The sequence below is a fragment of the Macadamia integrifolia genome, unplaced genomic scaffold (assembly GCF_013358625.1).
Source record: "Macadamia integrifolia cultivar HAES 741 unplaced genomic scaffold, SCU_Mint_v3 scaffold817, whole genome shotgun sequence".
Lineage (NCBI taxonomy): Eukaryota > Viridiplantae > Streptophyta > Magnoliopsida > Proteales > Proteaceae > Macadamia > Macadamia integrifolia.
The window spans coordinates 115,235-142,364 of NW_024870548.1; the positions used below are offsets into that span (position 1 = coordinate 115,235).

The 27,130-nt window shown below is 38.7% G+C and overlaps 1 protein-coding gene across 1 annotated transcript in view; it reads left to right on the forward strand.

Annotated features, from left to right (window-relative positions):
• Window positions 1-27,130, forward strand: part of LOC122070081 (glycine--tRNA ligase, chloroplastic/mitochondrial 2) — an 87,004-nt gene that overhangs the window by 19,085 nt on the left and 40,789 nt on the right. Inside the window, exons 7-18 of the mRNA XM_042634180.1 lie at window positions 89-163; window positions 242-312; window positions 1,912-2,028; window positions 2,131-2,232; window positions 4,401-4,527; window positions 6,151-6,234; window positions 6,752-6,838; window positions 6,984-7,085; window positions 7,577-7,640; window positions 11,402-11,457; window positions 15,670-15,741; window positions 21,796-21,878. Of these exons, the coding sequence (XP_042490114.1) occupies window positions 89-163; window positions 242-312; window positions 1,912-2,028; window positions 2,131-2,232; window positions 4,401-4,527; window positions 6,151-6,234; window positions 6,752-6,838; window positions 6,984-7,085; window positions 7,577-7,640; window positions 11,402-11,457; window positions 15,670-15,741; window positions 21,796-21,878 (1,040 nt within the window). The remainder of the gene's footprint in view (window positions 1-88; window positions 164-241; window positions 313-1,911; window positions 2,029-2,130; window positions 2,233-4,400; window positions 4,528-6,150; window positions 6,235-6,751; window positions 6,839-6,983; window positions 7,086-7,576; window positions 7,641-11,401; window positions 11,458-15,669; window positions 15,742-21,795; window positions 21,879-27,130) is intronic.

Consider the following 27,130-nt stretch of genomic DNA (forward strand, 5'->3'; position numbering starts at 1 on the left):
GGTGGGGTGAATTCCTGTAGGAGTGCTAACTGGGGAGGGGGAGATTTTAGGATGCTTTGTTGTCTAATTTTTACTAGTTTTATTTTAGGCTGGGAGTCTTCAATTGCTGCCAATATCCGTGGAGATAACTTATGGGCTTGAGCGCATTCTTATGTTACTTCAGGTTAATACTTGCTGGCATCACTGGTATCTGTTTTTGTGCATTTGGTAAAATGTTGGCATTAACTTACTTTCGATGCAGGGGGTTGATCATTTCAAGAAAATCCAATATGCTGAAGGAATTACCTACGGGGAGCTATTCTTGGAGAATGAGTATACGAGTCACTTAATACTATTGGTTATCAAAAGTTCCTGCAAATTCTTGTTTAATCAGTTGAAATGCTACTTCTATCTTGTCTACTAGCATATTTATGGACAATGATGTTTATGCTTAAATTATTTTCCTATTTTGAAATTAGATTTTCTGTGTCATTTACTGCTTAGTTTAACTCATTAGTATAATCATCATCATGATCTTCGTAAGTTTTATGTTTGAATCAGCTACTTGAATCATGTTCTGCCATTTTTCCTGAGGTCTATCTGGGGACATTTCCAGCTCTCCGGACCTCTTTTTAGTATCTCATTGTGCTCTGGTTAGGCAAGTAAGTTTTCCTTTTCAAACATCTCATGGCTAATTAGTTGAAGTTCTGCGGTGAAATAAGGAGGTACTGGTCCATCATCCACCCTCAGTCTGCTTGGGGTGCAATTGGTGTCAGCTTTGACCCAAACCTAACTGATCGGAGCCAAACGGATCTAGCTGAGGTTGGGCTTGTGGAGTCCTTTGTCAATGATTCAACTGAGCCTTTACAAGAAATCTGACTCCACAACTAAAAATGTGAATCAGTCCAGATCAAATGATAGATGGCCCTACAATCTGCTCCTTATATCTACTCCTAAGTGAAGCACCGTATGGATTTAGTTTTCTGAAATTTGACAGTTTCATCAAACTGGGAACATCTACAATACCAAATATGGCGTTGGAGGGGGCCTGGATGTGACACCAACACGGTGCATAAGCTCCAGCCTAGGCAATCAAGGGACCTGGATGCCTAGGCAATGCCTTGACAACTATGCTATTGAAGTCGGCCAAATGCTAGTCTCACCCCAGTAAGCAAAATGCCAGGGCCTTGCTGTCACCTACAATTGAAATAAATCCTCAATATTAGATGCATAGGCCCCATAAATTTGATATCATCAATAATCTTGGTGCCTTCCTGAGAAGAACTAAAGTGCCTCTCCCCAATCTGTTTGAATGGTCTCATGGGGTGATGGATTTTCAAGAATTCTGATCTGTATGACTTCAAATAGAGTTGAATGGCAACAAAAAATGTTTGTGATGAGGTTCAATTGATTAAATACCCACCACCTCCGGGGGACCTTTGTATAGGTAAAAAACTTGCACACATCTGTTTACTCAATATCCAAATCCAATTGTCCTCTGGCTGTAGACCCTTCAGAGGTGCATGTGTCCTTATCAACTCAATGTAGGGCAGGGGGTGGTTTGGTTGGTTTAAAGGTCTAGGATGCTATGTGGCAACACGCCATGGCACAGTTATGGGCATAGTTATCAAGGCGGCGGCTAGGCAACAAGGCGGCTCAGTCTGGACTGGTGCCTTGGTTGCCTAGGCGATGGATTGATTTTTGGCCGTCCTCCATCCTCTATATCCCACAGTCCCACCCAACTAAATGTGCTGATTCTATCAAATTGTTCTTTTTTGTGATGTGTTCATATCCCTTCAGATTTTTCTTTGTCCCTGTTAAGATCTACTTACCTTTTGATTGGGACAATGTAATTTCTTTTGAACATGAACATGCTTTGTACTTCGTGTAATGTGAGGTAACATGGTATTGAGTTTTATATTTGTGTCACAGGAAGGAAATGAGTTCATATTATTTAGAGCATGCCAGTGTTAACAATATCCAGAAGCACTTTGAATTTTTTGAGGAGGAAGCTCTGTCCTTGTTAACCTTGGGTTTAGCAATCCCAGCGTATGTTGTACAAATTATCGTTGCTTGCGTCTCATGTTATCTAGAATTTGTTTCGTATGACTTTCTTTTTCAAAAGCTAATACTTGCTCCACAACATGTTAGGTATGATCAGCTTCTGAAGACATCGCATGCTTTTAATGTTTTAGATTCTAGAGGCTTTGTTGGTGTAACTGAACGGGCACGCTATTTTGGTCGGATGCGAAGGTGTGGTTGCTTTCTTGGTTTCTAATAGAATTTGGATGAATTTTATATCTAGATAAGGTTTGCTTGATGGGTTCTTGTTTTAGCTCTTTTGAAAGTAGTGGTATGAACTTTTGGTCATTCATTTATCTTTCTTGAGTAATGGCAGTTGTTTTTTCTGCTTTCAAGTAGATGTTCATGTGCCGATTCAGTGTAGCATCAGTGACATCTTTTCCCGTAAGGCAATGCAACTAGGATTTGCGTTTTTTTCTCCTTGGTCCACAAATGTGGAGTTGGCATATTTAATTTATCATGGGTGCCACCAATTAGCAAAGTGCCACATCTGGTTAACCATCAAGCAGCAATAGGTTTACCTTTGCATTAGGATGTCTGCTTATTTAAGGTTGAATGGTGAACTCACGAACATGGGCATCCATCCTTTAAATGAAGATGATTTTCTTTCTGGTTTTTTTTTCCAGCAACAAAAAAAGAATATATTAAGTTGAAGGAGGAAAGTTGATATTGGTGAAAATATTTTGTAGAAGTATTTTGTTACTTTACTTTGTCTACAACATCTACTTGATTTGAGAACTCTCTTTCACATGCCGATCTCCCAGAAGCAAGGAAAAATCTGATGTCTTAGCTCAGATATTTTAGTACAAATTTACTTGGTCGTGGACTAATAAATTGATACGCATGTGTGGAGAGCATGGGGAAAGGGATTCACAGTATCGTATCGGTATGCATTTTCACCAAAATCGCCATGTTACTTTCCTCTTTTTTTTTTTTTTGGGTTGGATGAATAAATAATTTATTACCAAGGAGAAGAATTTACAATGAGAGGGGGGGGGGGGAGGGCCAACAAGCCTTGAAGGAAAACAGAACTACATATTGGCAAACCATAGCACAACAATTCTAAACACAACTCAACAATATATAGCAGGAACATTTAACCGGTAACAATTCTGAAAATTATCAGGAAATGGAGTGGCCGCAGGGTTTAGATGTTGAACAGATCTAACCTATAGTTCTGGTAGAGAGATAGATAGAAAGGAATAGGGATAAACTGGATAGGAATCCACCTATCCCAATCTGTAATCCACCAAAAACACCAGTCAATCCAAACAGTAGCTGAGTAGCATAATTCCAGAAAATCTTTACTGCTCTATTGATCAAATCATATGTAGGCTCAGAGGCCTTCACATCTATTTATGATAATTGTGAAACCCAAAGAATGCTTGACTTAGGAAATATTAGAGTCAATCCTGATTCCTGACCAGAAAAGGAAAACAAGTTCAAAACATATTTCAAACTCCTCCAATCAACCAGCTATTGGAGAGTCAGAAATAGACTAGGACTCTGAATTAATAATGAAATAACAATCATGAAAGGACTGGAATTAAGAGATCCTATCTAGTGCGACTAATAGCAACTAATAACAATCACTCAAAACTGACAATACATAAAAAAGAAAAAAGAAAGAAAGAAAGAAAGAAAAAAAGGAAATCTGGCCTTTAAACAGAAAGAAAGAAAGAAAGAGAGAGAGAAAGAAAAAGAAAAAGAAAAAAAAAAAAAAAAAAAAAAAGAAAGAAAGAAAGAAAGAAAGAAAGAAAGAAAGAAAGAAAGAAAGAAAGAAAGAAAAAGAAAAGAAGACTATTAACAGACCCCAAAACTGACTATACATAAGATTCCTGAAGAGACCAGAAATCTGGAACCGTGCAGGCTTCAAATTCAGGAATCAGAAATTTGGCCTTTTCTTCTTCTTCCTCTTGTACTGCTGCTGGAACCTAGCTTGTGCATCAATAATGCTATTGGAAGTATATCCAGATGGAACCCCCCACAAAAACTGTATTACACATGAGTATGCAGCTATTGATGAAAGATGAAAGAACTTTCTAAAACAGTAGACCCCCTCCTGCCCTTACCACGAAGGAACACCCATAACTCCCGACACAAACAATACCCAAGAGACAGGCAGAGTATCAAAACCAAACACCTTGAACGGTACATCATCTACTCCATGATCTACCTAACCCACAATCCCCCAAAGCACCAAAAAGGACACAAGACTACAAGAGAGGATAAAGATAGATCAAGAGAGGTTGAGGAAGCAACATTGATGTATTTATATATTTGTATATATATATATATATATAGTTGGATTAATTTGCTTTAGTTTGTCTCATGTGCAGTTTAGCTCGCCAATGTGCGCAACTTTGGGTAAAGACTCGAGAATCACTTGGGCATCCACTAGGCATTGTTTCTGAACAAAAGCATCTTATCTGTCCCAAAGAGCTTCTTGAAACAGCATTGAAAAAGGTTGCTTTTTTGCATCTCGTGGAACTTGTCTGTGTTTATTTATTTTTTAAATTAGTTTGTTTTCCTGTTCTAGCTGCTTGATAAATTCCTGGAAGCTAACTTATTGACTATTATTTTTGTTGATCTCTTCTGTGGTCGATTTTTAAGTTTGACATTGTTCATTATTTAACCTGCAATTTGTCATTCAGTAGACTCAATGCACAGTCACCATCTACCAATAAGGTTTTGTTCCCAGAGCAATGGATCAGAAAAAAAATTGTATTAAGAAGTCCTAACCTAGTAGATGATCATAATTGTTAATTTCAGAATGAAGCCATGTTTGGAATGGTAAAGGAGCATTATTAAAATAATGTGCCAGAATTTTCAGGATGCAATATGTTCATAAGAGTGAGAACTGGAAGAGTTCAAGTAGAAGATAAGTTGTTTCCCCCCTTCCCCCTGTTGGTTACGAGAATAATTATATTTGTTGCTGTATGGGAAAGCACATACTAGTATGGTCAATAAGAAGTTCTCTACAAAATATCCAGAAATAAGGTGGCTTTACCTTGAAATATGCTCAACTTCTAAGGTCCATTTGGCACCTCTCTTCCCGGCTGGATATTGTTTTTGAATGGATTGCAACAAGTGCCGTATGTAACTGCTGGATGAATTTGCAAGGCGGGTAGTATTGTACAAGTAAGACTTTGATATGAGGAAGAGATTTTTTTATGAGTTGTACCAGCTGTGAGAAATATTGTGATTTTGTAATGATTCAACTCTTGGAGATAGGGTCCTTTGGGCAGGATCATACATTATTATGTCATACTATTCTGTTGTCATAAACTTTAATTATCAAAGAAAGGGGAAAAAAACCTGCAAAGAAATTGAAGCAGGGCTTTCACCAAGATAAACAACAGGACACAGAAATGAAAATATATGATCCATCCCAGATTGAGGATGACCAATCAGTCCCAAATCTGGATCTATCAATCCAATAAACAATCTTTTTTGCCGACCCAATTAATAAGGGATTCTTTGATCAGGTGACATTAGTAGGGGACCTCACCTTTGTTCTCGCCTATGATTTATTTCTGCCCAAATGTTCCAAATAATAGCATGTCTATTGGTTATTCATTTCCTGTAGAGAGGTTTTCTCAATTAATCTAATATTATGGTCTCTCCAGTCTGCACAATCCCTATGAGGCAGCATAGGGGAAGCATAATCCATACATTAGAGCCTTTTGACCATAAAAATATGGAGAAGAGAGAGTAATCCCCACTGAACAGACTTCAATAATAATTCCTCATAGTTTTATCTGTTTCACACCTTTAAGAATGTTTTCTGGCTGTCTCTTCTTTGCATTGCTCTTGACATAGCTTGCCAAATCAATTCCTGTGCTTGAACTGTGGCAAAATTTGCTAGAAACTTTGTTCTGGATTTCCAAATTCTTGCTTTATCCCTGACATAAGAAATAATCTTCCTTAAATTCTAGATAGTGAGGGCTGGTTTTGGCAACATACCCAACATTTCAGGAACACCCTCAGTACATTCTGGGAAAATTGCCAGACCGGCTAGATTTGGAGCTCTAAAATACCAGGACAATTAGACAATTGCAAGTAAGTTCTATTTTACTTTTGTGGCAGGTGCATGGTGATGCTAGGGTGTTTGTTCTTGAAATTGGTACCGAAGAATTGCCACCTCAAGATGTTGTTGATGCAAGCCAGCAGGTAATCTTTTATATTCCCTCGAAGCATCAAATATTTTTATTTTAATTTTTATGGGAAACTGAATTTATTGAACTTGTAACTGTACTATAAATATTTAGTCAAGGGAAGACATGTTCCGAACATGGAAGCAGAAAAGTACCATGCCAACCCTCGAAAACCACCAATGGCAACCCTACCTTAAACCGTTAAAGAGGGATGCCTGCCTATACATATGTTTTCCCTCTTTTCCCCCATCTTCTTCACATACCTCCAATGCCCTTAGCCTGCATAGAATTACTTTTCTTGCCAACTGATTAATTTTCATTCTTCTCTGGCTGTTAATATAAAGGAGCTGCCACCTTTGAAATTTATTGATCATTAATTTCAATAACTTTATTGCTGTTGCACTCTTTTTTTTTTTGGTTTCCTCTGTCAAATACGTTTTTGGCTAGGATGCATATCAGTGTGAAAGTTTTATCTGCTTAACGATAAGAGTATAATCTCTGACCGCAATCGTATGCATTGTTGGTTGCTGCAGATTAAAGGTTTAATCAGGGAGCTACTTGAAAAGCAAAGGTTGAAGCATGATGAAGTGTTTGCATGTGGTACACCACGCAGACTTGTGGTATCTGTTTTAATGGATTAAAACTTAGTTCTTTTGTTTGTCCTCATATTTAGTTGCGTTTTGTATTTTTTCAGAAATTACATGCATTTGGAGATTTAAGTATTACACTGGTTAGTGCTTATATGGTCGTATTTTGCATTTGCAGGTTCTTGTTGAAAAGCTTTGTTCTAAGCAGCTGGAGAATGAAATTGAGGTTCGGGGACCTCCAGTTGCTAAGGCATTTGATCATCAAGGGAATCCTACCAAGGTCTTGTCCTGTTTTCTAGCAGTTCTTTGTTGTGTTGTTACTGAAATTTGTCTCGTGAAATAAAAAAAAAGTTTCTTCTATTGATTGGTATTAGGAATTATAATTTAAGCAGTATTTAGAAGATGGTGCATCCTCAACCTGAAAATTAATTATGTAGTTTTTAATTTTTTTTTACATGTAGTGTTATGTCTTTTCCTCACTTATTTTTATGGTTTCTCTTATTAGTTTTTCTGCTTTAGATGTGAGAGGGGACTTTTAGATCTTATAGTGTTCTGTATTTAATGTTGTTTTTGGAAGACAAGTATACTTACAACATTTAAATTATGTAACATTGAATGTTGATATTTTTCTTAAAATGATGTTCCTGTTAAAGGTTCTGATTACTTGAAAATTTTTCTATATGTTAACTCTTGGTATGACTTTTGAAGAGTTTTGAATCTGGGATTAAGTTTTAATTGGCTTTCCTCTGTCAATTTCTCATCTTATTTCAGGCTGCTGAGGGTTTTTGTCGTCGATATGGTGTACCTTTCGAATCTTTGTATAATAAAGTGGATGGTTAGTGTAGATGCACTTGTATCTAGGACTTTTGTATTTACATTTAATCATCTTTTTATTATTTACATTTAATCATTTGTTTGACAAAGGATTGCTTCATTAGTGTGACAGTTTTGGCATTTATTGGAATGATTCTCCTGTATTCTGATGTGCAAATGTGAAAAACCATAACTTCTTTGCCTGTAGTAATTATTATCTTATATTGTTCATTTTTAATGGTTTTGAAACTAGGTTCTACATGCCTCTTAACCTTGTAAACTGGATCCTTTTTTTTTTTTCCTGGTGTTGGAATATATTAATATAATGAGATGTGAGCTGAAAATTATTTCAAATAATAGTGTGCATAGTTGTCAGTTGTCACGGCATCTACGCGACCCAAGGCGTTGGAGGGGGTCTAGGCACAAGGTGTGACATTAACAAGGCAACCAAGCACTTGCCTATCGAGGCAACGCCTTGACAACTATGATAGTATGGCCATCTAACTCTGTCACATTCAACAGTGGGTGGTTTCTTGATAAATAACTTCAGTGCACCAAGTTAACTCATGGGCTGTTTATGTATTAAGTTCTGGTCCTTATTTTTAGGTTATTAGAAAAATTTAGAGCAAGTTCTGTTTGTCTTGATTAGGTTAGTAGTGGTCATATATATTTTTTTTTTTTTTTTGGGGGTGTGGTTTGGGGATAAAAATTATTTGGGGTCAATGGGTTAGAGGTTATTGACACATTCAGTAAAGATATTTAAAGGTTTTTTGTGTATTCATATTGGACATATTTTACAGGATTCCTGTTGAATCCAGCATGGGGGATTAATTGCAGGGTTTTAAGAATTGGTGTGTATCGTACTGTATTGGCAGATGCGTATCAGTATCGATGCATACCAATATGATACGTGCTGATACGATACTTATTTTTTAAAAACAGTTTTATCTTCCTTGTGTTGATCAATACGGTACTGCTACGGATTGATGCGTGCAAAGATACACTCGATACGCCTCCTTTAAACCTGCATAACAGAAAACGTGAGTGATATATGGAAACAAGGGCAACCAAAGGCTTTTTAAACTTGATTTTTTCTTTGATCTGAGTGGGGGAAATCATTTAGCATAAAAAAGACCCTAATCTTCACCGTTTGAACAAGCTTGGGGGATTTACAGAGCTTAAATCATAGATCGAAACAGATTTAGGCGAAAAAGAGGTAAGTTGCAGATCTCTCTCTCTTTTCGGGGTCAAATCTCTTTTTTTTTTTTTTTTGGGTTATGCCTTACAGCATTACTAGATTTGGTAAAAATGACTCAAATCATTGCATCAAATTGATATATATATATATATATACACACACACACACATACATATTGCATAATATGGCGTTCTATGGTTCAAACTGTACTTTACATGTATCCTAAGGACATCATGTGTTTCTTGACCATTTCCATATGAATCTTTAGCGTGTCTTGCGTCTCTTAAAATCACCGATTATGACATGATACCTGATACTTCATACCTTTATTAGTTGCTCATTATGAACTCTTTTCTGTTCCGAATTTCCGATCGAGGATCGAGGTTCGAGATTAGGTTTTGATCTTGGTCAAAACTGAAATATTTCAGGTTTCGTTAGAAACTGCTCGTCTTGGCTGGCCATTTTGTTCGGCCATTCGTGGTCAAATGGCTAAATTTTGGTTCGAACTTCGAGGAAACCTTAATTAAGAATCTCTCTAACATATTGGAACTTTTCTATTGTAAAAAAAACACACCCAAAATGGTAGATAGAATCCATATCCAAGGTTGGAATTGTACGCCGTAGCGGCATAGCCTGTTGTATAGTTTCTTAAATATAGCCTATTCTACCCATAAGTTAGTACTAGAGTATGCAAAATAATTTAATATTGCTTATCAAAAAAAAAAAAAAAAATTTAATATTACACCATGTCAAAGTTATACTAGTATTTAAGTACAAGTGTACAACCAAGGTTAAAACATCCCTACGAAACCGTTCCTCCAACTCTTTGTCAATACCACAGAGTTCCGGGAAGGCTCGAAACCTTTGGGGGAAAAGGGTATACCTTTAACTTTGAATCTTGTACAAATCTTGGTCAATGTGGAAAATTGCAGCTGTAGATGCATTATAGTAGTCCTTAACACTTTGTTCCACCAATATGTGATCTAGCCAAAAATACCCAATCTGGGGTTTTTGGAGTAACCCCCCCCCCTTTCTAATAGGCGAAACCACTTGAAACTCACAAAATGTGTGAAAATTTCGCCTCATTTTGATCAGAACAATGATTTTATATGCATTGTTTTGTATCGTTTCAGTCAAAACGGTAGTGAAACCGAAAGTTCAGTTAAAATTTTGTATACCTAGTGAGTTGGCCTACGTTTCGTTTCAACCTTTGTTGAAACTGATTTTTTTTTGCAAATTCTCAGCCGTTTCAGCCAAAATTTCATACAGTGGTTCCTATGCAGATAGCGGTTTCCCTCACTTTAAGTTCCATTTATGTTGTTTGGTAGTTGAAGATCCTTCAGAGGTGGGTGGGGGAGAGTGATCCAGGTTCTCTTGGGTCCCATTGGGGGGGTGGGGGGGGGTGGGGTGGCGTCTCCACCATTGGACTTTTTTAGGGAATCTGAGGATTTGTGTTCAGAATGATTTGGCGGCAGTGATTGCAAGGATGATATCATGGATTCATGGTTGTAGAGGTAAAGAGGTTAGTTTATGTAGTCAGTTTTGGTTCTATGCATCAGTCATGAAAATCTCATTCCATTGAGTGCTTAGGTTGGTTAATGCAGTTGTAGTTGATCTTGCCAAGCGGGTGTCAACTGTGAAGGACTCAAGGGGTATATATATTTTTTGAGGATACGCTCAGATGACGCACTGCTTTTAGATGACGTTGTCCATCTCGGAGTCCCTTGGACTCTTTTCCTCTTGCGCATCTCCTTTTTCAAACAACACTTGGTATTATTTTAATACTCTTTTTTTTTTTTTTTAAATATATATATATATATATATAGATAGATAGATAGTTAGATACCAAAGACATTTTACTGCTGAAATGAGATATAAGGGATAGTATATAACAACAGCGAGGGCTGAAGAGAGCAGAACTACAAGGAACTACACTGCAGGACAGGGCCCCCAAATGCAAAGGATCTTATTGGCCCCTCTCTAGCCAGCCCATCAACTAGAGCATTAACAGCTCAAAGATGCCAAAATGAAGGAGAAATTCCCTGTGGAAGACAAAGACCTGGCTTTCCTTCTATGATACTGATATGTACAAGATTCAGTGGCCCGCCAGAACAAGCTTAAATCTAAGCCAATAACCGTCTTGGAATCAATTTCAATGACGGTATCCAACCAAACATTCCCAAAAGAAATTTCCAGACCCTTCATCACTGTCTTAAGCTTGACGAAGATGGAACCCTTTCAATCAAAGTGGCAAGAAAACGCCAGCGATAAATTTACTTTGTGTTTCTTGAACACCCCCTAGTCGGGATAAGGCTATGTTGATGGGCTGAAAAAGAACATAGGTGGCTTATGTTCCTACTGAAAAAATTTTCAATCAATTATTTTTGTGAAGCTCACCTATATGTTCCAGTTGAAGAACCTCCAAATCATTTGTGCTGGGAATGATGTTAGCCTTGCGGTCAGGGCTGATCTTTTGGTATCTCTTTTGCCCAGCAGATTGTGACCATCTGTTGGCATCATATGCTATTTGGCCTCATACTTGCTCAAATACTAAATATTTCCTTTTTTTTTTTTTTTTTTTGCAGGGAAGACAGAGTATGTTTATGTTCGTGTGAGGGAGCCTGCCCGGCTTGCTTCAGAGGTTCACTCCCATGCCTTCTCCTTCTTTAGTGCTGGTGTTTCTAGGTCATTTTCCAGGTTCCCTTATGTGGTCTTGAATTTTTTCACTGCCTATGATCGTTATCAAGGCATTGCCTAGGTGGCACCTAGGCGATAAGGCAATTCAGCCTGGACTGGCACCTTGGTCGCCTAGGCGATGCCTTCTTGGTGTGACCTTGATTTTTTTACTATCTTCCATCACTAAAAGATGTTAGGGTGAGATTGTTAGTAGAGAAATTTGTAGGACATTCAAAAGGTTTAATTTGAGTCTTCTTGCTTGCTTCACCACAACCTTTAGTTAGTGACATGCTCTAACCACTGATAGTTGTCTAATTCAATTTTTCAAAATAGAATTTCTGTAGAACTGAAAACTGGTAATCTTTTGAGAAGTTTAAGAACTTCCTGTTTTGGATGGTGTCGTGGGAGATGAATGAGATGTAAGTGGCTTAGTTGATAGTGCATAGAATAACCTGTTACTGTCTTTCTCAGTTGGATTTTTAAGGATTACTGTATTTTGCCAATTTGATTAGTGGCCTTTACTATATGAATCTACCCAATCAAGTGATGAAGCTACACAACATTGGGATTTCGTTTGTCCTTATATATCCTTGATCATTGTTAAATTGTGTATTGTGGGGTGGTGTTCCATGGACATCCATGGAACAGTGTACCATAAGATCATATCTAATAGCTTTGTTTAGTTGTCATTATTGTTTCATTTTGTAAATAGGCTTAGTAGATAGTTTAGTTCTATTGTAATTAGTCTTCCACTCTTACTAGAATCCCTTCTAAGAGTAGGTAATTGCAATATTATAAATTGGTTGGCCAGTTGCTATGGAGGGTTATCTTCTTCTATCGAACTCTAGCTCTTCTCTCTCTCCACTTCATCTTCTTCTTCTCTCCTTTGCTGATTCACTAAGTTCTGATATTAAGCTATCAGACAAGAACTAAACTAAGCTATTAGATATTCCTATGGTACACTATTCAATGGATGTCTGTGGAGCACCACCCCACGATACACACTTTAACACTCCCCTTCCAGCTGGAGTATATATATCTCCCATGCCCTACTTGGAACAACCACTAAGAAGTGCAGGCCGGAACAATGCCTTTGTACACATCACCAAGTTGATCACCGGAGTTGAAATAGGCTTTTGCATAAGTGCATTTCTCACAAAATGACAGTCGACCTCATTATGTTTAGTCTATTTGTAATTGGGCTTAGTAGGTTACTAGGTTATTTTGTTCTATTGTAGTAAGCCGTCCACTCTTTGTAGAGTCCCTACTAAGAGTCGGTAATTGCTATATTATAAATTGGTTGGCTGGTTGCAATAGATGGTTAGTTATCCCCTTCTATCGCACTCTAGCTTCTCTCTCTTCACTTCATCTTCTTCGTTTCTCCTTTGCTGGTTCATTAAGCTCTGATATTATCACAGTCATCTAATGTGGGTGTTTGATTAGTTAGTGGGATCAGTTTGGATGAGGGGATGGCTTACTGTTAAGGTTCTTTGAGGAGGAGGGTGAAGTAGGATGTTTAGGCTTTCAGCTGGGTTTGACAAAGCTAGGGTTCAAAGATGTAAAATAAAGGCAAAGGTAATAAGTGGGGAGGTTTCAGCTCAAAGGGAACCGGTATGACATGATGAGGTAAGTTGTTGAGTTTTAATGGCGTACGCAGGTTGGGAAAGGATTCAGTATGAAAACTAGGGTTAGAGTCTGAATTTTGAGATGAAAAAACTTGGTAGGCTGATAAGAGGCAGGGTAAACTAAGTTGGATGGAAGAACATTTTTACGATTTCGAATGGATTCCAATATAAATATGAAATATCCCAAAATCCATGTGAATGGTGAAATTTTTGAGTTTTAGGTGGTATTGGATGATGGCTTTGGGTCAGGTCAGGTTCAGGTGATGGAAGTGACGAAGTATGTCAAATGATTAAGATGTATTTGTGTCATAGATAGCAAAGGTTTTGGAGTTGCAAATTTTTTGGAAAGGTACACATATATAGGTCCAGGGGTGGCAAGGTCACCCCAACAACCTGTTTGCCAATAATGCGAAAGTGTCCCAACCCTTACACAACCTGCTAAAAAATGGGTCATAGTCAAGTCAACCTACCACAACTTACTGTTTCAATCTTCTTTTAATTTCCTAATCAACTGATTTTGTTGGTCATGTAGGACTGGTAGTTGCAGCGTTCAGCCAGCAGAAAGAAGAGGATGAAAATTAGCCCCTGCTGTTTGGTTGAATTCTGGTTCAAACCATGGCCTGCGGTTCAATATTTGAGATAGTTTAGCTGTGGGGTCCAGTTGGATATGTTTTATTTGTTATTTCCTTTTTAATTAATTTTTTGTGTCAGTTAAGGAAAATCCCAAGCAGCTTGTTGATTGGGATCCTTTGCCAAATTGGGTATTCCTATTTTTATTTTATTTTATTGTTGAGACAAATAAGGAGTCTCCATACAACCATTGGCTGCAGGAGAGAAGGATTAGTTTTCTGTAAACTTAGGACTCTTTCAAAAGCACCTACTGCTGGAAGTAGTTTTCCTGTTTAGTTTGGTCTTTTATTTCCTTTGTTATTAAGTTATCTAGCCAATTGAGAAACTAAATCTCTGATCTCTCAAGAGGGAGATTTCTTTCTTTATTTTGGTTTCCTTAATTGAGTTGGTTGGTTAGTCTGATTAGGAACCTTCCTTTAGCTTCCTTTTTCATTTTGGCACTATATTTCAATACATGTAAAAGGCAAGAACTCTCACACGATTTTATTAATGGAATAGTATTTGGTTAGTTTTGAGTTGAGATTGTTGTTTCACTCCTCTCTCCCCCCAACAATTTAGGTTTTCTCCTTCTATTTCTCTTTCATCTTTTTCTTCTCTCGCAGCTCGATATCTCTCTCCCTTGCTCCCTTCCATCAATGGATATGCATCAGTTAGATTTGTTTTATTGTCTTATATGACAATATTTGTTCTGTCTGCATCAATTGATCTCGTGATGCAACCTCCTTTAGGTTAGTGGTTAGTTGGAGTCAGAATCTCATCAAAATGACACTTGGAAGATGTTAAGCTGCAAAAACTCATGCATAGATAAAGCTCAAACCACCGAGCTACATGCTTCAACACTGTGTATATATGGTGTATATAATATCTATTTTCTGCCTTTTCTCTATTGAAGTGTGTCAAGAGGTTTGGGCAGATTAGAGACCCTCAATCCTAGCAATACCTGTTTATCAATCACATCGTGTATTGAGGTCTTGAATTCCATTGTGTCAAGTCGCCCCCACAAAATACTTTACCTTCGTGCCGTTTGCTCCCGGTTGGGAAATTCTGAAGCCCATTGTCAAGGATTTCTGCTAAAATTTAAGTGGAAACTAAACACAAATCCACTACTCCTACGACTAAACTACTAATATATGAAATCACAAATTATAACACTCAAAATAAAAACCAAATATATTGGGAGCTTGTGCCTTGATTGTTTCAGAATTAGTGCAAATAAGGATGTTTTCAGTCCTGCCCTTGTCTCAAATTGAGAAAGTTTATTTGGGCTCCTATGTTCAGATACTAGGGATAGAACATTCTTTTAATTCTACAGCAGCTTTGCTCCTACCTTATGAATCTTCTGATGAAAAGATAAAGTTCCCAAGTAAGGTCAAGTTCTTCCTAAAAGGCAATATGTAACACTACATAGTAAAGTGGATTACCTCTTGTATTGTATATTTTTTTTCTTCCCCTTTCTTGGGCCCCTCTGTATTTCTTCTTTGGTAATGAATTATTTATTCACCTAACAAAATATGTAGTTTCTGTGAAGCTATGATGATTTCATTGAATCAGTTAAACCATCTTTGCTTTCCCATCCTGTCTGGAGGGTTGTGGGGTGAAGTTGGAAAAGTTTACTTAGAAGCTTTTCCCTGTCAATATTTCTAGCTTTATTGTCTCTAGGAGATGCTATGGACTTAATCGAGGAATCTTCACAGTTACTCTCTTCTGCAGTCATTTTTAAGAAAGTTAAAGAAAGGAAAAATATTCGCAGGGTCTAAATCTTCCCAGAAAGCGACTTTAGATATTTTAAGACCTTAATTTTCTAGGAAGCCTCCTGGTATAAATGTTTTACAAATTCGTGTATTTGTTGAAAAAATTTCTTCTTAGCTTGTTAGTTTAGTCTCGAAGGATGGCTTTACCAGTGTTGTCTCGTTTTTCCCTAGGTTCTATCTGAAGAATTACCTGGTACAATTAGTAAGATATCATTTCCAAAATCAATGCGATGGAACTCTCAGGTGTGCATATTCGACTAATTTTTTCTTTAGTTTTCTAATTTCTGTGATAGCTTACTGGTCTGTTCTCCTATTGTGATTATTTTTATCAGTTTGTAGATTATGTGAAGTATTTCCCTGGGCATATGTTCATGTAACAACGGTATAATGTTTAGGTTATGTTTCCCAAAATGAAAGTTTGTATGTCAAAACTGCATTCTGCCCTAATGCATACTCATTACTTACTATCTGCTAGTTTTGTGCATCTGTTACAAGCTGTTATATTTCTGGTCAGCTTGACTGACTTGTCTTTTTTGTTTGTGTACGCCTTTAGCCTTCCTTTCTTGAGTTGATTGTAATTTTCATGGATGCTTTTGTATACCTTCTTATGGATCACATGCTATAAATGATACTTTTATTTCTATTATTTAATTGAAGAGACCCTGTTTGCTGCACAGCCAAGGTAGGAAGGCCTTTCTGGGGGGCCCAAATATCTGCCATGTGTCAGTCAGTTAGGGCCCAAATTTTATGTACAGGTAGACCCCACGGTCCCTTTCTCATGAATCAAATTTGAGCCCAAATGGAGTTTGCCAAGTGGCAAAACAGAGGGTTGAAAAATCTGTGCACACTAGTGTTCAGAGTACAGGTACTGCAGACATGCATGGACTGATGGACATACATGGGGATGCATGTGAATACATGGAGGTCTTTGATTGAATTAGGCCCTGAAGACCATGTCCTCTCTATCTGTTGGTTGGAATAACCACATCATTTGTCATGTGGCACAATAAGGGCGGACCACACAGGAATGCTGATGCAGTACACGGCCACTGGTTGAAGCTATCACAAGCCCAGGTAAGTCCCTTTTTCGGCTTATAGCCTTGTAGGTAAGCTCACCCAGCCCATCTAAAGCCCATAATCTGGTTCATATTAAAGCCCAAATTGTTTACAGTAAGCCCATGTTCTGCCCCACAACATGGCCTGCGATTCAACACAGTTTACAGAGTTTTTTGGAGATATGTCCAGAATAGCATTTAGAAGATTTACTAGATTGTGTGGGTCTGATTCAGATCTTTGCATGGGGAAGATATTTTGGAGTTTGGTTGCTGCCTTGCGTGGGGAAGAGTTTCTAGAAGTAGTGGCTGGATCTAAGAGAAGATCCTTAGTTTTTATTTTGTGTTAGCATTACTTAGTTTCTATTTCTGAGTATTTCTTTTGGAAAGTAGACTTCCTATTTCATGTAATAAAAATATTGGAGATTTGGTTTCTTTTTCTGCCTAGAGGCCTCCACACATGGAGGATATTAATTGTAATAGCTTTTAGTTATATTTATAAATGCAACAAGAGGCATCTACCCCCAGGAATTTTGGCTTTTGATCAATTGAATGTCTTGTCTTCGGTGGGGATGCTGAGAGTAGCTCTTGTGGTGAAACAAGTGCAATCCAAGGTGGTACTGCCTTTCCTGCAGGCCAGTGGTGGTGAAGCCCTGGTCATATCCCCTCCCTTCTATCTTCTTCAAGTTCCGGCAGTGATTCCAGTGTATATGTGGGAGACTTGTCAAACTTTTCTGAACTTCATCCTTGGTACACTTATTATTCTTATTCATTGTGTTATATACTTGGTCAGTAGTCGTCTCTATTCTGCCCAATTTTTATCTCAGTTTCAGATCTCAGATTTTTTTGTCATCATTACCAGTCAATCCAGTCATTTGTTTGGGATGGATTTTATTTCCTTTCCCCCTGTTCTACATTCGACTATAATTTGGAGTCCATCAGGTTTGTTGATTAAAAGTTATTCAAAATTTCCTGATCTATGTTGGTGAAACATATATATATATTTTTTCCTGTTTCTGGCTGTTTCTCCCAACCCAAACATTGGATGAACCGGAGATTTTAGGCATACAATCAGCCTAGAGACTGACCTTCAACTGTAATTTTAGTCCCATTCATTGACCTGATCAAGAGTATTTCTCTATTCTGTTCATAATCTTGCAGTTTCTGGTTCACTGTGATTCTGTGTTTTCATGGGTTTCCTAGTGTTTGTCTGATGAGCCTAGCATAACTTATCAAAGGCCTTCCCAGGTGGGCTGCTCAAAGTTCATTTTGCCTTGATGGAATATTTTGTAGAATTAAAAATTTAAACCACTAAAATCTTATAACTATAGTGGGATGACTTTTTAATCAGGAAGTGGAGTGAGATTTATAGGTCATCTGTACACTGATTAAATTTTCATGTGAGGGAGAAAGGTGGACTGCATGTACGTCTAGAGTAAATTAAAAAATCTCTCCTATTGAAGTTGCTAAGGACTTAACCGTGAGGAGTGTTGCTAGATATGGTATAAGCTGCAAGTGGAATGCATGATGCAGTTCAATCAATTGTTCTAGGAGCAGATTAAACTAAAATTGGGGATGGGTAGCATAGCAAGATCAGATTTTACAACTATAGGTGATCTGTGGAGGTTTATGTAGCCTTGGAGTTTCATTAGTATAGGATTTGGCTGTCAACAAAAGGTCACAGGTGTGCAATAATTTTGATCTTATGCCTTTTCTTACATCGTGGAAGTTTCTTGTAAGGCGTGAAATAAATGAGTGGGAGGTTGATTCTTTAGTCAGGCTCCTGCACCTTCTAAGTTCTAAACAAGTGAACAGTAACATTGGAAGGTCAGAGATTTTTCTTCAAGTACTCTTAAATCTCAGTTTCATTCTTTATTCAATTTTCTGCTGTGCAAACTGATTCTCAAGAAGGCTATTTGGGAAAAGACTACCCCTCCATGGTCTAGTTCTTCAAGTATACTTAAATTCAGATGAGATATGGGTTATCATCTGATTTGTAGGGACCATGTTCTTCCTGCTGAGTGTATGCAAGAGGAAGAGACTGAGGAGATTTTGATAAAAGAAAAGAAAAAGGGGGGGGGGGCTGCTTAAAGGGTTTGTTTGAAAATATTTCAAAAACTTGGGGAATCTTTTGTTCTTAATTTCATGCAAGCCATGGTGCTCAAAAGTAGCCCCATAAATAAGGGCATTTTATGATCTGACGAGGATTTTGATCTCATCCCATCTTGTCCCTCATTGAGAGCTCCGATGAACGCTGCAAGCAATGGACTCAGGTTCTGTTAATGTTTTCTGTGTTACACCAACGTCTGCTTCTCTCTCGTTGCACTGTCTGTTTGTCTTTCCTATTAATATTTTTTTTTGTTTCCTCCCATTTTTTTTGGGGGGGGTGGTGGTGAATAATGAAGGCATTAGTGAGTGTGGGGACCCTGTCTGCTTGCGTTCTCCCATGCCCAAACACAAGGGGCAGGCTGTTGGGGGCAGGGGTATCTTTTCACAGCCTCTGGGCATGGAGAGCGCAGTAGACAGGGTTCTTTTTGCCTTCATTACCAAAGAGAAGGGAGAGAATATACAAGGGCCCCGAGGGGAAAAAAATAAAAAGAATACAAAACAAAGCAGTAACAAGCTAAACAAAGTAACAAACCATTGGGGGGGGGGGGCTGGGAGGCAGGAAGATGGATGAGGGCATACCCTAGAACACAACAATAAGCATGCTTCTTGGAGAATCCCTTTCAGTGGGATGGGGTTGAGGCGAGCTTAGAACAAACATCAATGTAGATGGCTCGCATTCCAAATCTTATCAAATGATCTGGAGTTGGAAGTCCATCTACGAAGGTTGTGTTTCATCTAGCTGGGTTGATAGTGGCACCAAAGGTGTGCTTCCCAACAATGTCACAAATGTAGTTTCTCACAAAAGTCATATCTACCCATATTCATTCTCTCTGGAGGGGGAGAATTCTTCTACTGGCGGGCCTACAACTACTGAGGACTCTTCCAGACAATGGAGGAGAAGGAGCACTGAAAAAAGAGATGATTGGTGTCTTCTACTCCATTCCATTAAAGGCAGCAGGATGGAGGGACATTTATGTGTCGACAAATGAGGAAGGACTGCGTAGGGAGGCAATTAGAGAGAGATCTAGACGGTAAAGCTGTGATGGGGGATATGATCTCTAAACCAAACAATCTTGTGCCAAGGAGCTGAAGGGCCTCTCGATCAAACAAAATCCGAAGCTGAAGAGGATCTGAAGTGACCTAAGGACAAGGGAGACCAAATGACACTGTCTCCACTGCCATGGAGCCGAGGAGGGAGGGGGGCAAGAAGAACCAAATGACAGGGGGTGGGGGAGGCAGGGGAGGGGAGAAGCACCATTGGTGATGGTGGAAGCAACTAAGACATCCCTAGATAAATCAGAGTAGTAGGGCTTAGCCCAGACACGACTTGAGGTTAGGCTGGAATATCTCACTCAAGCCCTGGCCTGTCCTGTCAGGCTTAGTGCGGGCTGGTCTTGGCCCTATTTTTGTCATTTGCATGTTATTTTTTACACAAAAAAAAAATATATATGTATATATATATATATATATTTTTACCTATATATGTGTGTGTGTGTGTGTGTGTGTATATATATATTTTTATATTTCATATATAAATTGATGGTGGATGTTAATTGCAAATTATGATAATCCATGGCCCCTACCTTGCACAACTGGAAATTCCAACCCTAGCCCAGCCCAGGCCCTTAAATTTGAGCGGGCTTCGGGTGGGCTCGGGCTCATTAAGCCAAACTTGCACCCCTTTGTGTATATAGGTCCTTACCCAATATTGTAAATGTCATCAGTCAACTTCACGCTTATATCTTCATATATCTTCATTTATCTTTATTCTGATTGTTGTTGTATTAGTTTGTTTCTTGTGGGGTTGTACCCTACTTGTTTCTCTTTCTTCTGTGATGCGGATCCGGATTCCAAATAGTCAGAATCGGATCGCTTAGGGGCCCACAATTAACAGCTGAAACAATTTTCAAAGGAATAGGGGCATTCTTGTAAATTCAGGCACAACTCTAGCACTTAAAATAGATGGAAATAGATATTAGGGTCAAACTGAAGGAAAAAATTAGAAGAAGGGGGGGATTCTGGAATTTCAATAGAATAGGAGAATATTAGGTCACTGGGGCTTAAGTGTAAAATCAAACAAGTATCTCTAAAATAAAACACGATTCTATTGGGGTTGTCTTCAACTTCTAGACAATATTCCACAACCTGCTCGACTGAGTCCGATATTCTAGGCAAAGCTTGCTGATAGGGAAACAGAAACAGAAGGAGAACCTTGCTGATACCTGTCGACTGAGTCCGATATTCCAGGCAAAGCTTCACCACAACCTGCTCTTCCAACAGCTCTATGTTCAACCTGGAGTAGTATGCAACAAAGAGATCGAAGGACCTGAACCAGATCTGGGCGGTAGAATCAGTATGTCGCGAGGGAGATTTCAGCAGCAGCTTCAAAAGGCCTTCCAGTCCTCCGTCCTCCTGGTTGAGTCTCTCTCTTAGGTCCTCTAATAGTCACCCAGAAGTGTGGCTGCAACTGGCCACAGGCTTGGTAGAAACAGAGGATAAACAGCAGGTCAAAAACCTAGCAGAAAACCAGTGTCGATCAGGGAAAACAAGATGTATTCAGGTCCTCAAACTTGTTGCTGATGTGTGGATCTTCAATAGGTCTTCCACAGGACTTGAATGGGTCTTCAGTATTCAAAACAAAGTGATGAAAGGGGGAAAACAGAATTCGAGGGGCGATAAATAACACTTTGAAGTCTACCAAAAATTCCTATTCTCTGAGCCAAAATCTCTTAGATTCTAAAACTAAGGATCCCCTCCCCCCAAGCCCCCTCTCTTGATGAATAAAATTTATTAATACGTATCAGAATGATGCAGTTGGGCGATGGAAGGAATCTTTTTGGTTTAGAAATCTGTTTTGATTTACTTTCCTTTTTTTCAGTTAGAAATTAGTTTGGTAGTATTTTATTTAGATTGAATTTTTATTTTCAGTTGCCAATTAGTTTAGTGTCCATTTGAGTGAACTTCCAATTTTATTGCTTTGGTTTTCTTTTATAAGCTATGTAATACACTAGTAACAGACAGATTTGAATGAATTTGAGACTATGTTTTGGTTGAAGTCGATGGCTGCCATGGATGCTTTCTTTCTCCCCCTTTTCTAATATCCCCTATACATCGCTCTCTTTATCTCTTCTTGCAGGTCATGTTTAGTAGACCAATTCGTTGGATTTTGGCTCTCCATGGAGACGTGGTTGTGCCATTCATGTTTGCTGGAGTTCTAAGGTAATTTTATTTACATATTTGAGAATTCCAGTTAACTTGGAAAACTGTGAATGCATTGCTTGTTTTTGAAGATCACACCTTGTGCCATTTTTTGGAGGATTTGGTAGGAGTGCAATAACAAGTTATCAATGATAGATACAATTGATTAAATGTATTCTTGCTTCTATGTTTTGAGATGGATTGATCAGGTGGTTGGACCCTTAAACTTGGCTGGTCTTGTGCATTGATTGGATTCTTTTATTTTTATTAGGGAATTTGGACTAGTAACGATTTTATGGTTTTGTGCATTGACTGGAACATGTTTTTGGGTGTAAAAAATTTTATTGGAAGGGGAAAAAAGAAGAAGAGAGGAACTCAAACTGGAGGTACGCACTAATGATACGACAACGACAATGTAAGAGAGAAATAAACCAAAAAAACCACCCATAGATAGAAAAATGCAATCAAAACATAGAGAAATATTATCCCCAAAGCATAATCTGGGCCTCATAACCCCTTGCTTTGCCAACTTATCTGTCGACTCATCAACATTCACAAGGTTTAAAATCTCGTCTCGTTTCGGTGGTTTCAATTTCGGTGAGTTGATTTTTTTTCTTTCCAATTTGTTTTGGTGGTCAAACAACCATATTATGATCTAAAACTTGGTGCGAAGCTTATATTTAAAGGTAAATAAACATATTTAGAACTTCACTTTGCAAAAAAAAGTGACATATGGTGGTCTTTTAGAGTCGCACCCTTGTTTGGCAATAACCGTCGAATTGTTCTGTATACATTATGTTATATTGCCTATTCTACCCATTTTTTTACTAATATGAGACAGAGTATGGTAATGAAACAATTAAATAATGCATCCATGCCATGAAGAAACATAATATTGATTAATTAACTCGTGACTTACGACATAGTGATATAAAAGTAGAACAAAGTTCAACTTACAAAATAGAGTTCACGTAGACATTTAAGTATATTACTCCCAAGTCCCAAATAAATGAGCAATACAACACTGATCAATATTACTATCTACTGAAATGAAGTATAATCTTGGATTGAGTTCACTCATCGTCCGATGGAGCCGAAGTGCATTTTACTCTGACTACAAAACAAATGCATCCCATATTGTGCTAGAAGTAACGAATGTAGTCCTCCATAGCTGCCATGTAAACTGACTCATCTACATACTGAAGGTAACCTATCCCAGGGTATAGGTCACCAATCACCATGCTATGAAGAAGAAGAAACCGCCCCTGAGCGATTGAGACCTGATGCTTCCGGCAACATGTATGGTTGGGTTGGGTAAGAGAAGAAGCTGCCCACAAAGGATGATCCGGTATGTCCTCCCTGTGGTTGTGACCAAGCGTCGTACTCAAAACTAGGAACACATGAACTATAGTCATATCCCATGCCAATGAATTGACTATAACCACTACCAGTACAATACTCCGACCAGGTGCTCTCTGTGGAAAATGATGGGGGCTAGTGCCCACTCCCTCTGCTGTGGCTATCCCTTCTACTCAAACTCAATCAGCCAACATAGGTAAACAAGCAATCAATGTCCATACAATCTCTTTGCTCATCTCCACCGAATGGGTGACGAGGCCCTCTTGTGCAAGGATTGTCTTAAAGATTTGACTGGTTTCTCCCTTAGCTCCCTTCTAGTCAAATATCTGGGGCTGCCTTTGATCCCATCCAGATTGACTACCATTGTAACCCCATGCTTTACCTCACGCATGAGAGACTTCAGGTTTGGAAGGGTAAGTTGTTATTCTATTCAGGCCGTCATGAGTTGATCAGATTGGTCCTTTAATCCACCTATTTTTATTGGTCAGGAATCTTCAGTCTTCCTAAGGTAGTTATTGTGAAGCTTGAATCTCTTATGTGCTCTTTCCTCTGGGAAGTATCTAACTGCTCCAAGTTTCTCCACCACATCTCTTGGGCTTCTGTTTGCCTCCCCAAAGAGGAGGGATGTTGGGCCTAAGGCACATTAAAGATGTCAACTCGTCTGGTATCTCCGTAATGACTATCTAGACGAATCCCATTTTCTCAGATGCTTCTTGGGTCTGGAGAAAGTGATGCAGTTGCACGATGGACTTAGGAAAGAAATATCTTTTGATTTGATTTTCTATTGTTTTAAAATTAATTTCTTTTTAAATTAGCTAGCTTCTAATTTTAGAATAGTTTCCATTTTCAAGTAGTTTCCATTAATTGTTTAATTTTTCCTTTATATTAGTCATGTAATAGAGAAGAACTCAGTTTTGAGATTTGAAGTTTTTTTGAAAAAAATTGAATGTTTTGCTTGGCTGAATATGGCCTGCTGTGACCCCCATCTCTCTTGTTTCTGATTTTTCTCTCTTATTTCCTTTTTCCCTTCTTATCTTCTCCTTCTTCTTGCTGGTTTTCTCTTTCCTACCCTCTATTCTCTGTTCACGACCTCATCACTGGGCTTTGTTCCTCTTCTCTTCCGGGGTGATTTCAGAAAACAAAAGAGGGCTTGCAGGAACTCCTCCGACAGAGTTTTATTTGCATTCCAGTTCTGGCCAAAGGAGAAGCTTCTGCCTACGATCCATACCCTTGTCCATTGCTCTCCAAAGAACCCAGTAATCACAAGAGTTAAAGTCAGTTGCAGACCATACCTGCAACATCGCTGGTTCCAAGATTCAGACTTTATATTCCAAGTATTTTCTTGAGTCTTTGAACTGTACTGGTTAGGATTAATCCAGCAGGCTTGGGCGACATTAAATCTGGAATTTCAGAACTGTTGAGGCTTGATTTTTGTTGGTTGAAGCTTGATTCTTCAAGTTCCACTGGTTTCTGGTTCTCACGACAAGGAGAAGAAGACTGAAAATTCGTGGGCTGCTGTTTAGGTCTTTTAAAACCCTGATTTGACCATACTACTCTCAATTTTATTTCCTTATTGTCTCTTGTCCTATTTTCTCCCTGGTTCCTAAATTACCCTTTTACTAGCATATTGTAGCTTGGCCTTTAGTTCCATCTAATTACGAGTCTGCCACTTTGAAGGAAAAACAGCCCCCAAACCCTCCCCCACGATTTCTCTCTCTCCCCTCTCCCTTTTCTCATCTCTCACTCTCGGTCTCCTTCTGTTTCACGCCTCCTCTCTCTCTCACGACTCTCTCTCTCATTCTCCTTTCTCCCTTTCTCACCCTTCATCCTTCTCTTTTCTGTTTTCTGTCTTTCCTGTTGCTGCTGCCCTATTGCAGAAATTGTTCACCATCAGTGGAGATTATCTCCATCGAGAAAACCCCAATTGGGTTGCTGCTGGAACTTCCCCAACAATCGGAATTGCTATTCTTCATCAAGTAGGTTGGACTGCAACTCTTTATTTTGGAGGACTTCGACTTCTTCTTTACTCCTCAGACCAGGACAGCAACAAGGTAACTAATTAAACTAAACCCCTCCCACCTCCATATATCCCTGTTACATGTTGCAGCCCATTAACATTGAAACCAGTCTATGCCCTTTTGCTTATGTCTATTTTTACCCATTGTTTTAAGACGTTTCATCACTGTTATGTTTCCAAAACCTTTGCTGATTTTTCTATTTTAGTTGGCTGCTAGAGGACATTGATTGTTTGCATATCTTATTTGGTGTTTGGATTGATTTGTGCTGAACCTAACATTCGTATGACGTTTGTTCTTTTCCCCATGTCCCCACTTGAAGCTTAAGTAAGAGTTTATATGTTTTTCCGCCTAGATTATTATTGCTTTTTGCTACTTTGTTTATTAGTCTCATTCTATTTTGCATGCTTAATTTTATTTGTTGAGTATCTTTTTGTCCTATCTACCCAAGTTCCTTGAGTTAACCCTACCTAGTTAGTTAATCTTGTAGGAGACCTGGTCACCTAGGAACCCCCTACATCACACTCCTTTCTAAAGTTTCATTTATTTACAGAACTGCCATTACTCCTTATTATTTGAGTTTATTACTATATTGTGGGCCCTAAGCGATCCGATTTCAGTCCTTGAAACCCGGATCCGCATCAGAAAGATTCTGAAACTCAGGCCTCATGCTTTTGGATCTATCACTACTTTGATCGATGATGCTTCTTCCACTAGACTTTGGCTTGATACTTGGCACCCCCTTGGCATTCTCCTTCATTTGGTGGGTGACTGAGCTATCTATAGTTTGGGTTTGGCCAGACTTGCCATAGTCTCTGACATCATCTTGGATAGTGATTGGGCCCCCCAAGTGCTTCCTCCATCCAATTGGGTCTTATTTGGTCTTTCCCTCCTTGGCATCTCTAGGAGGTCGGTTGGTAGGGGTGATATGCTTTTTAGTTTAAAGTCGGCTTGGAATCTCACAAGAACTCGAACTCGAGGCTCTCTTTTTCTTGGCGCAATTTGGTTTGTTTCAAATCTCATATAACTCACTATAGCTTCTCATGTTGTCGTGGCCTCTCTTATTGCCTTCCAACGCAATCCTTTCTCATTTAGAAGCATATTCCTGTCTCTCCATGCATCCTTTGCTGGAATGCCATTGAAGATGTGGAGCACCTCTTCTTGAGCCTGTCCTTTCTCCTCTAAGATTTGGACTGGCCTTCTTACTCGTTGGCCCTACAGATAAAGGGTTTTCTGTTTTAGAGTGAGTGGATCTGGTTCGACATGACCTTTGGAGGTTCCTTTGAGACAGAGTGAGTAGGCTTGTGTTTGGCGCTGCCATCCACCACATTTGGTTGGAGCGCAATCTCAGAAGACGGACTTCCTACTCTAGATCATTTCAGCAGATTTGTGACTCCATCTCTTTTGATGTCAAAAGCAAACTGTCTACGGTGCCTTTCAGATGTGTTGACTCACACAGAAATCGGCTAATTGTCGGCTCTTGGAACCTCCTGCACTCTTTCTAGTGCAGGGATGTCTGTGTATTTTTTTTTCTTTGGGCCTTGTGCCTTGTATATTCTTCCCCTTTTGGGGCCCCCTTTCATTCCTTCTTCTTTGGTAATGAATATTTATTTACCCAAAAAATTTATTGCTAATTTCTCTTTATCTTGTGCAGTTCACATTATAGAATGCTTTCCCAGTTTTCCCCCTGCCTTTTTTCTTAACATGAAGACCCAGAAAAAGTAATGTAAAAAATAGGTACATTACCTCAATAGCTAACAGCGGAAGTTTCTTATGTAGTGTTTCAGGCTTTTTGTGTAGCATCTGTTTCTTGAAGCCTTTGTATATCCTTTTTTTCTTTGGCAGATCTAGTAAAAGGTTGACTCATCAGGAATAAAAAAACTGATGAAAACTTTTTGA